Raw genomic sequence first — 12072 nt, 5'->3', positions numbered from 1 at the left:
GCATCTCTCTTAATTTTGGCCTGTTGTGCATGTGAAGTGCTCTGAATCAGACACAGATAATTATTTAATTTAAAAAGTTGACCACATGTTTCCCCACACTGAGATTCTTTTTTTTTTTTTCTAAAAGGGGACTTTTGCTCTATGACATTTTAAAAAAATTCTTTATTGTTTAAAGTATTATACAAGTCTCCTTTTCCCCCCCATTGACCTCTCCCTGACCGCCCCCAGCCCCCAGCACATGTCCTCACCCCCTACTGTCTGTGTCCATTGGATATGCTCATATGCATGCATACAAACCCTTTGGTTGATCTCTTAACCCCTCATAGGCTGGACAGTCTGTTTGATGCTTCTGTGACTCTGGTTCTATTTTTGTTCATCAGTTTATGTTGCTCATTATATTCCACAAATGAGTTATATCATGTGATATTTATCTTTCTCTGACTGGCTTATTTTGCTTAGCATAATGCTCTCCAGCTCCATCCATGCTGTTGCAAATGGTAAGAGTTCCTTCTTTTTTACAGCGGCATAGTATTCCATTGTGTAGATGAACCACAGTTTTCTAATCCAGTCATCTACTGATGGGCACTTAGGCTGTTTCCAAATCTTAGCTATGGTGAATTGTGCGCTGTGAACATAGGGTTACATATATCCTTTCTGATTGGTGTTTCTGGTTTCTTGGGATATATTCCTAGAAGTGGGATCACTGGGTCAAATGGGAGTTCTTAGAGTTGTTTTTGAAGACTAGCTGCCCCAGTCCACCTCTGGCCACTGTTCACATTTCTCCCTCATAGAAAACATGGCTTCCCACTCTCCCCCAAACGACAAGTTTCATCCCATTATGGCATCTGCTCAAAACCAGGACCTCATCATCTAAATCAGCCATGGGAGTTGATGGGGCTTCTCAGGTGTGTTTCCTTGGGTATCACTCCTTAGGCATGGTTCCTCTTGCTCAAAAGAACTGTACATGAAAGAGTTAAGTTAATTGTTCAACACTCACCTAACAATGAAGAGGCAGGGACAAGAAAATTGGAATAGAGAAAAAGGAGAAAACAGTAGGGACCTCGCAGCCACTGATTCATCATAAGTTTGAAATCCAGCAGGATAGGAGTAACCAATCCTTCATTATAGACCAGTCCTGATTTGTGGGAATAGTTCTCATGCCTTTTGGCTCTGCCCTTTAACTTACCCTCCCTTTTCTATTATAAACTAGAGGCCTGGTGCACAAATATTCGTGCACTCGAAGAGGGGTGGCGGTGGGGGGGGGGTGGTGTCCCTCAGCCAGGCCTGTGGCCTCTTGCAGTCCAGGAGCCCTCAGGGGATGTCCAACTGATGGCGGGGAGCAGACCTAAGCCACAGTTGAACATCCTTAACGCTGCTGCGGAGGTGGGAGAGGCTCCCGCCACTACTGCTGCGCTCCCCAGCCATCAGCCCAGCTTGTGGCTGAGTGGCGCTCTCCCTGTGGGAGAACACTGACCACCAGGGGGCACCTATGGACCCACCCCCCATTGCCCCGCCACCACTGGTCACCACCACTCTCTGATCGCCGTCCCCTCCCTCTGCCTGCTGGCACCTGCCTTGGTTGGCCTGGTGCCGCCTGCTCACCAGCCCTGCCCCCCGCCAACCAGTCGTCTGCCATTTGGTTGATTTGCATATTAGGCTTTTATTATATAGGATGGCCCCACTTTGAAGCTAAGCAGCTTTCTTAGCCTGCTTACTGCCTGCAGAAGTTTGAGGGCCCAGAGACCTCTTTTCATTATGAATTGTCTATCCCTTTCTGTCCAAATGGATTCTGTTCCCTTAAAAACATTATGTGTTTTGTTTGTATCAAATTGGAATGAATTCATTTGGTAAAAGCCATACCTACAATTTTTTCTGAAACATGGTTTGAAGCTGCTCCAGGCAACTTCCTTATGATTTTTAGGAGCTCTGGTGGCTAGTTGAGAGGTTTTATGAGGCACACCATGAGGATTCACAGAAGTATTTTTGTTCAGCTGAAAGTCTCTATGACGCATCACCTAAAATCTTCCCGAAGTTTCAACAAAGTGTCTTACAGTCCAACTCTTGACCTGAACTTTGGACTGAAGCCTGTTTTAATTTCAGACTACTGGATTTGATTTCCCCACCCCCACCCCCAAATACATTTCTTACCTTGAAAGGCTTCTGTCATCTGAAGAAGCAACTTTGCTTTCAAAATTCAATAAGTTCTGGTTCCTTATATTTCCTCTAAATTCTGCTTCAAATTTGTACACTTCCTTTTTTCCCTTATCTTGTTCCTCATGAACTTTTATACACGCAGCTAAAAACAAAAATCATTGGTGCTCTCAACAGTCTGCTTATAAATATCCTCAGCCAGACCCATTAGTTCCTTAGGTACCTTTTCTATTTCCTGCATTACCTCAGGTGACAGTTTCACCACTGTGTTGTGTTGTGTTGTGTTGTGTTGTATGTGTGTGTGTGCGTGCACACGCCACATACTATCCTATACAATAAAAGCCTAATATGCTAAGTGTCCAACCGTTCATTTGACCATTCAACCACTTGCTATGATGCGCACTCACCACCAGGGTACAGATGTTCCCACCGGTATGTTAGCTTGCTGCTGGGGTCTGGCTGATTGGTCCTGGAGCCCTCCTGTGATCCCTCCCTGGCCCCAATTGTGCACCTGTGGGGTTCCTTGGCCTGGCCTGCACCCTCTCACAATCCAGGACCCCTCAGGGGATGTTGGAGAGCCGGTTTTGGCCCGATCCCTGCAGGCCAGGCCGAGGGACCCACTGGTGCACAAATCTGTGCACTGGGCCTCTAGTTAATACATAATAATACTCAGGTCCCCTTTCCTTCAATCTCCAATAGCAATTTCATCACTATCTCTCAAGCCCTCATAAATGGTCTCTTTAAGGAGCTCTATCTGTCTACCCCCTGGTCCCAAAGCTAATGCCTCATGTTTTAGTTTCTTATTAAGACAGGCACTGTTTTCAGATACCAAGTTATGTTTTAGTTATTCATTGTTGCATAATAAACCACTAGAAAACTCAGTGGCTTAAAATAACAATTGTTTTATTTTATATCTCCTGATTCTGTGAATTGACTGGGGCCCAGCTAAGCAATGCTTTTACTGATGTTACTTGGGGTCTCTCCTGTGACCCAGCCAGATTGGGGCTGGAACTAGACATCTGGCACCTCAGTACTTCTTCATGAAGCCCCTTCCTCCACATGACATCTCATCCTTCAGGGCCTCTCTCTCCAGCAGGGCAGCCTGGTTTTCTTTAAATGGCAGCTCAGGCCTCCAAGAGGGAGGCAGTGGAAGATGCTAGGCTTTCATAATGCCCAGGCACAGAAATCTCAAAATGTTACTGCCTCTGTATTCTGCAGGGAGTGGCTCTAGGGTCAAGCCTCGGGCTGACCTGTGGCAGGGCCACAAACAAATCCCAGCCTGGAGGGCAGAACTCTCCTAACATAATTAAGCCTGACCTTGTAGCCCTCCCTAATTCCTTCCTAAGTAGCTAATGGGCTGTGGGAGGTGCAACAAGTGTTGCCAAAACAAGAACATTTGTATACATGTTAATGTACCCTTGTTTTAATCAGACTATAAAATAAAACATCAGCTTGCAGGCTGGGTCTTTTGTGTCCTCATCCAGGCATGGGAGATCCACTGAGCCCCAGCTGTATTTTCTTGTCTGTCTTTTCTTCAATCCTTCACCATCCCTCCTCAGGTTCACCCTTGTCCATGCTGGCACAGCACAGTATTCTATTGGTCAAAGCAATTATGGGCTGTGCCCAGATTTACAAAGAGGGGTTGTAAATTCCACCTGTTGATAAGAATAGAGACACATAGCCCTAACTGGTTTGGCTCAGTGGATAGAGTGTCTGCCTGTGGACTGAAGGGTCCCAGGTTCAATTCTGGTCAAGGACATATACCTTGGTTGCGGGCACATCCCCAGTTGGGAGTGTGCAGGAGGCAGCTGAATTGATGTTTCTCTCTCATCAATGTTTCTGACTCTCTATCCCTCTCCCTTTCTCTCTGTAAAAAATCAATAAAATATATTTTTTTTAAAAAAAAGAATAGAGACACATACATTAATGGAGTTACAAAATTATTTCTGGTCTTCTTTGAGGACTTGCCTCCATGCCAATCTTCCAATCTTTCACCTTCATAGCTTCAGACTAACCAACCAAGCCACTCACCACTACCATGAGTCTGTATATAATGTCACCTTGGGCTAGTTCTCTCTCCATTCAGAGGTGCCACCGGAAACTCACTGGAAGGCTTTTTGTCCTTGCTGCCGCCTTTAAAGGCCACTCCTGGGTGGGGCAGTAGTGAAGTTGCTACCCATTTTTGGCTTGCATCCACATATTGAACTGACCCAATCGTGAGTATATTTGGCCTTTTCCTCCTTTGTCATCTGGTCATAACAGACTTCCTCCCACCCACCCAACCCACTTGGTCAGAGAAGTTGGCTGAGGAGAGACCCTTGTGCATGTCATAGGGTTTAGGACACCTGCTTGTGTAATTTCTTTGTCTCCTTTGACCCTGATCCAAGATATATCACTCCCACCTTACAATGGATTGCTGTTAGGCCTGCCCAGCCTTATGACAGGCCCCAGCTCAGGATGGGCAGTTCTGATCTCTCGGTGACCTGTGATTAGGTGCTCTGTTACTAAGGTCCAAGAGCATGTTCAAAGATGGGGTTTGAATGGTGTGTAACTGTTTGCTGCAGATGGCATGGCCTTATTCCAGAACTCTAGGGGTCTATATTGTGATTCTCACTTTGGGGGTTGCCATTAACTCCACAAGGCATCTTTTCCTACCAAAGATACATCTAATACTACCAGGAATGTACAGTCTGTGGCCCAGGTGGAAGGGCTGCTTGCGTTGCAGCCCAGACTTACTGCAGTGCCCTTTCCTGCTTTGGACCCCTCTCAGAACTGGCAGCCTTTTGTGTCACCTGACAAATAGGTTGAAGCCGTGTTCTTGAGTGTAGAACCTGAGAGCCCTGGCAGGCATTTTGCTGTTTTCTTAGTGATGGCAAGTGTGTGACTCAGTACTTTGCCAATTCCTTTGGAACAGGTGCTCCAGACCACAGGATTCCTCATCATTTCACTATCATGGCGGCCCTTGAATGTCTGTGGGAGTCATTCCTTTCTGAACTGCATGTGTCTTACCAGGGCCTCCAATACACTTTGCTTTCTTGCTTATCTGGTCTGTCTGACATGATGTCATTAATACAGTGGACCACTGTGATGTTCTGCAGAACACCCAGAGAGTCCAGGCCCTTTCAGACCACATTATGTCTAGGGGTGAGAGGATTAACATAGCGCTCAAGCTAGACTATAAATGTATACTTGTGTTTGTCCCACATAAATGCAAACTGCTTCTGACCCTCCTTCCTGTGGGGATGACCACATGCCATACACCGGAGGCCTTGTTAATCATGGGGACAGTAAATCCTCTTACTGTCATTGTTAGGTGCAGTGACTTTAAGTGAGACAATGTATAACAAAATCAGTTTTACTACAGGCTAATCGGTATAAATAAGAGTTAAGTTCCTATGGCATCTTGTCAATGTTATAACAAAACTATGTTGAAAGAAATGATATTACTTGAGGATCTGCTGTACAGTTGAGGCCAGTGCTCAACAGAATTTGTAGTGGTGCACGGTCATCCTCCAGGATCCATCTAGTTTGTGTGGAGACCAGGCCAGTCAGTGAAATGAAATAGGATATGGACCTCTACTGCATCCTTGGGATATTCAAGGGTGCCAGTGATCTCCGCCCTTTTTCTTGCCACGTGATATTGTTTTTATTTACTAGCTAGACTGGGGGCAAGGGGAGGCACTTTCAGAGTTTCCATTTGGCCTTGCCCACTAGGGTATCTTATGCCCCACAGGCCAAGGAACCAATGTGGGGCTTTCTGCAAACTGCCAAGAATATCCATTCCAGCCCTAACCGGTTTGGCTCAGTGGATAGAGCATCGGTCTGCAGACTGAAGGGTTCCAGGTTCGATTCTGGTCAAGAGCATGTACCTTGGTTGAGGGCACATCCAGGGGGTGTGCAGGAGGCAGCTGACCGATGTTTCTAACTCTCTATCCTTCTCCCTTCCTCTCTGTTAAAAAATCAATAAAGTGTATTTAAAAAAAAAAAAAAGAATTTCCATTCCAGTTATACATTTATGCACTGCTGGCTGGTCCTTGAAACCAGTACTTCATTTGTTACCTGGCTTGTAAAAGTGCCCCTTCTAACTGGGATGGGATGGGGGTGCAGCACAAAGACTATTTAGGTCCCTGAGAATCAATGTTAATTCAGACCCTGTGTCCTTGAAATATCTGGGAATGCTTCTTTTCCAATGTATTGGAGTAAATGGCTATACGCCCCTTTTGGGGAAGGACTTGCCATGTGTCACGGGATTCTTTCTCCTGGGACCCAGGCAGTGGGTTCCCAGCCTGAGTAATGGCTCAGATCTAGAACTAGACAGGGTATGGTAATTTTTTTATTGTGGAGACTGCTCAGTCTCCTCTCCTGAAGATCCAGGCTTGATTTCTTTTGATTGTATAGTTTGAGCAATATGCTTAGTGGCTGTTGACCCATCTTGTCCCTAAGATGCTGTGTTCTGTTAATCATCTCCATATCTCAGTGGGTCAGACACCTCCCCCACATCACCAATACCTTGCATCTAACCTTGCCAGTCACTATGATAATTGCCCACGACCTGCTTTCCCCCCGCCCCCCTTTTTTTAAACCTCAGGACTCTATCATCCTGATCACTATCAAGGAGCCCAGCTCTGTAAGCAGTTCAAGCCTAAGGAAGACAGCCACACTGACCTTCTCAGTGACGCTGGCGCCTCTCATCCCAGTGCTTTCCCTGTTTTTAACCAGTGTCCTCTGGGCTCTCCCACAGAACATTGTTGGCAGGGGAGTTTTCTGACCTGGCTTAGCATGTCTGCTCTAGACCATTATGTGGACCTATATGTTCCTGTCTGCTCTGGCAGTTCTGGCATCCACTCTTCCCCTAATAGAGCCATGTTTTCTACAAGCTTCTAAGGGTGGTCCCAGCAGTGTTAGCATCATCTCCCAGGATGCTTGGCGGGGTTAAAGCCTGTGTCATAGGATTGTGCTCACCTACTGATCTTTAAAGAGATTCCCCTATTTGATCCTACTTGTGATCATTTAAAGTAGCTTATATACTAACTTTATTTTTAAAACATTTAACAAATCTAGGTCGGAAATAGTTTGAGGAGTAAATGTTTATTTTAAACTTAGTTGTAGAACAGACTTAGGACTGAAGGAAAAATATATCATATCTCATAAAATGGATTGAGATGTACATTATTACTAATTTTTTGGTTTTTGATTTGTATATGCCAGGGCCGAGGGGTCGCTAAATAAGAGTTCATTGAATGACTTCTTTTAGGGGGCAGGGAAGGAAATCCTTGAAACTCCAAGTCACCTGCAGATGAAACATTGAAACACTCAGTTTAAACTCTTCTCTGAATATATCTAGTGCTCATTATAGCAGCCATAAACCACACATCATATGGTGCCTGGAATTATAGTTTCTATCACTGTTTTGTCATTTCTTTTAGAAATTTTGGAAATTTTATAAATGTGGTTTATTCAAAATAATTTGAAAATACAAAAAAAAAAAGAAAAGAAAAAGTTGAGTTTAGTTTTGATCATATTGTTGATTCAGTTTTGTGCTCTCATTTTTCTCATGCTATCATGTGATAATAATTTCCCATATGAATATACAATTTATTTCAGCTGTTGCATAATATCCCATCAAGTGTGTACACTATAGCATGCTTAACTATTTCACTGTCACTGAAATTTAAGATGTTTTATTTCTTCAGTGTCATACATAATAATGAAATGTGGGTCTTTGTATATAATGATTTTCCCCTCATATTTAGCATGAATTTCCTAGGTGATATTTTTATAAGCAATACCACTGAAGCAGAGTATTACTCTATTAATATATATTGCTATACTGCCTTCAAGAAAGGCTGTGCTAATTTGCACCCCCACCTTCAATATAGGAGAATATCTGTCTTACCATACTTCTACAGCAGTGAAAACTGTTATTTAAAAACTATCACCCTGCCGAAACCGGTTTGGCTCAGTGGATAGAGCGTCGGCCTGCGGACTGAGGGGTCCCAGGTTCGATTCCGGTCAAGGGCATGTACCTGGGTTGCGGGCACATCCCCAATGGGAGATGTGCAGGAGGCAGCTGATCGATGTTTCTAACTCTCTGTCTCTCTCCCTTCCTCTCTGTGGAAAATCAATAAAATATATTTAAAAAAAAACTATCACCCCATTATTTTGATTGGTAAAAATAGTATATCCTTATTGCTTTAATTTATATTTCTTTTATTATTAGGGATGTTGATTATTTCTTATGTTTTTTAACTTACTAATTCTTCTGTAATTTGACTGGTCATGCTTTAAAAATATAATAGCATTATTATAATAAAGTTATTTATAACATTATATTTTGGTATTCTATATTCATAATGATGTAATAGACTACATATTGCTTATGAAATACTAATGAGGTATTAATATAACTCACATACCATAAAATTCACCTAGTCATAGCGTTTGGTGTCTATTCTTGTACCCATACCACATTGTTTCAATTATTGAAGGTTTATAATACTTTCTGTAGCTGGAAAAATAGTCATTTGCCCCAAAATCCTACATCTCACATTCACTTAATTATCTTTTTCAAAAATTTCTAGTGATTCTTATTTTTTCCAGATGTCGCCCAGATTTTCCCAAAGTTTTGCTCTGCTTTCTAAATACTGTTAGAATATTTACTGCACTTACATTTAATCACTTAATTTGAGAGAATTGACATTTTAATAGTATGGAGTTTTGTCATCTAGGAACTTGGTATATCTCTCTGGTTGTAACATTTTGAACTATCTCACCCAAGTATCGTACTCATTTATGGAAATTACATATTGTTATTCCTTTGCTGTAGCAGATGCAGGTTTTGTGGGTCTGCAGTCTATGCAACTTTGGAAGCTTTCTTCAAGAAAAAGTATACACCTAACTGGTTTGGCTCAGTGGATAGAGCGTCAGCCTGCGGCCTGAAGGGTCCCAGGTTCGATTCCAATTAAGGGCATGTACCTTTGTTGCGGGCACATCTCCAGTAGTGGGTGTGCAGGAAGCAGCTGATCAATGTTTCTCTCTCATTGATGTTTCTAACTCTCTATCCCTCTCCCTTCCTTTCTGTAAAAAGTCAGTAAAAATGTATTTTTAAAAAAAGAAAAAGTATACAAAATTACAAATACCAAAGTATTTGTAATCTTGTGAGGAGCCCATACAAATGAAGGGGTTTGAGGCTGCCTTAATTTTAGTCAGTCAACCTCTTTTCACAGGTATGTCTTTATTACTCTTCTGGATGATGTCTCATTATCATATATTTTTTAAATTATGTATTTTTAAAAATTTTATTATGTTTGTCGGTGTGACATCAGTTAATAAGATTATGTAAGTTTCAGGTGTACAATTCTATATACATCATCTGTATGTTGCATTGTGTGCTCACCACCCAAATCAAGTCTTCTGTCACCACTTATTTGACCTCCTTTATACTCTTCATTCTCCCTCCACCCCCGTTTCTCTCTGTAACCACCAAAACTGTTGTCTGTGTTTATGAGTTTTTGTTTGCTTGTTTGTTCATTTGTTTTCTTTCTGTTTTATATCCCACATATGAGTGAAATCATATAGTTCCTGTCTTTTTCCATTTGATTTATTTTACTTAGCATGATATTCTCAAGATCCATCCATGTTGTCGTAAATGGTCATATTCTATCTTTTCTTATGCTGGAGTAGTAAGTATTCCATCGTCTTTATTCAATCATTCATGGAATGAATAGATTGTTTCCCTGTCTTGGCCACCATGAATAATGCTGCAGTGAACGTAGGGGTACATATATCTTTATGAATAAATGTTTTCAAATTTTTTCTGGTAGATATCAAGAAGAGGGATTGCTGGGTCATATGGTAGCTTTCTTTCCCTCCTCCTCCTCCTCCTCCTCCTCGTCCTCCTCCTCCTCCTCCTTCTCCTCCTTCTCTTCCTTCCTCTTTTTCAAAATTCCATATTGTTTTTCATAGTGGCTGCACCAATTTACATTACCACCAACATTGTATGAGGGTTTCTTTTTCTCCACAACCTCTCCAATACTTGTTATTACTTATCTTGTTGATAATTGCCATTCTAACAGGTGTCAGGTGTCAGGTATTTCATTGTGGTTTTGACTTGCAGTTCCCTTATAGCTAGTGAATTGAACATTTTTTTCATATATTGGTTGGCCATGTGTATGTTTTCTTGGGAGGAGTGTCTGTTCAGGTCTTCCGCCCATTCTAAATTGGATTGTTTTTGTTATTGAGTTGTATCAGTTCTTTAACCTCTTATCAGAGGTATTGTTTGCAAATATCTTCTCCCACTTGATTAGTTGCCTTTTTGTTTTACTGATGGTTTCTTTTGCTCTTCAGAAGCTTTTTAGTTTGATATAATCTCTTTCATTCATTATTGTTTTACCTCCCTTGTCTTTGGGGTCAATTTCATAAAACCCCCTCTAAGACCAAATTCCATAAGATTAGTACTTATGTTTCCTTCTATGTATTTTATTGTTTCAGGTCTTGTATTTAGGTCTTTGATCCATTTTGAATTAATTTTTGTGAATGGTGACAGACTATTTTCATTCTGTTGCATGTGGATTTCCAATTTTTCCAGTACCATTTATTGAAGAGGCATTTTCTCTCTCCATTGTATATTTTGGCTCCTTTGTTGAAGATTATTTGCCCATATATAGATGGGTTTATTTCTGGGTTCTCATTTATGTGCCATTGGTCTATGTGTCTGTTTTTTCTGCCAGTACCATGTTTTGTTTTGTTTTATTATTGCTGCTTTGTAGTATAATTTGAAGTCAGAAAGTATGATACCTCTAGCTTTGTTCTTTCTTCTTGGGGTTGCTTTAGCTATTTGAGGTCTTTTGTGGTTCCATACAAATTTGATGATTTTTGTTCTATTTCTTTTTTAAAAAAATGTCATTGGGACTTTAATTGGGATTGCATTGAATCTGTATATTGCTTTGGGTAGTATGGCTATTTTAACTATGTTGATTCTTCCAATCCATGAACATGGAATATTTTTCCATTTCTTTGTGTCTTTGTAAATTTCTTTTAATGATGTCTTGCAGTTGTCAGTGCATAGGTCTTTCACATTTTTTTAATCCAAAATATTGGATGGTTTCCCACTCATCTTGATTTGAGGTGCTTTTAGTGCTGCTTTCTTCTGAAGGCGTATCCTTCTGTAAGCCTTGCTTTTCTTCCTGTTGGCTGACAGGGAACAGTGGAGCAACCAACACACAAAACTACTGTTTGTGCATGGCTAAAGACGGTGGTGATTTTATAGCATCCTGGGCATTTCACAACCAGGAAGTAGGAATTGGGGCTCTGCACCAGGCACTTCTTCTTGTGTTTCCTCTTCTCCTCTTCTGGAGAGGGATGGAGGAGATCCTTAGCGAGAGGCAGATTGTCGTGGGGAGGTCGTCACCACGGGAAAGGCCATTCACATTCTTTGTTAAGTTTATTCCTAGGTGTTATTCTTTTGGATAAAATGAATTTTTTTCATTTCTTTTTCTGAAATTTAATTGTTAGTATATAGGAACACAATTGATTTTTGTATACTGATTTTGTATCCTGAAACTTTACTGTGTTTGTTTATGGTTTTTAATAGTTTTATTTGGTGGAGTCTTTAGTAAATCAAATATTTTTAATATGCTATTTAATGCCTAAAGGAATGCAAGAGCCATTTATTGAACTTAGAAAATATTTTTTAAAACTTTTCTAGGTTTCCATTTGGGATTTCTACAAAAATGTTCACACTCTATGAAAATAGCAAGAGTTTTATATAATCTTCTATAATATCTTTTCCTGTACTTTAAATTTCTTTAGGGAAAAGTCTATATTTTGTGAGTAATTAATAAATGATTTTTAGTGATGACTGATAGACAAAGGAGTATATTTATTAAGAACACTGCTAGATTAGTTTGTTACTCACCGAAT

At 41.1% G+C, this 12072-nt stretch overlaps 1 protein-coding gene across 1 annotated transcript; it reads right to left on the bottom strand.

Annotated features, from left to right (window-relative positions):
• Positions 1-11254: 11254 nt before the first annotated feature.
• Positions 11255-11556, bottom strand: LOC132235130 (small ribosomal subunit protein eS27-like; the record flags this gene model as incomplete). Its single annotated transcript, XM_059697030.1, has 1 exon — positions 11255-11556. A coding segment is annotated over one exon (273 nt), but the record flags the coding sequence as incomplete, so codon positions are not given.
• Positions 11557-12072: the final 516 nt, after the last annotated feature.

This window comes from Myotis daubentonii, chromosome 1, assembly GCF_963259705.1.
Source record: "Myotis daubentonii chromosome 1, mMyoDau2.1, whole genome shotgun sequence".
NCBI lineage: Eukaryota > Metazoa > Chordata > Mammalia > Chiroptera > Vespertilionidae > Myotis > Myotis daubentonii.
Note: the sequence above shows the minus strand (reverse complement) of the source record. Positions and strands in the feature narration are given on the sequence as shown.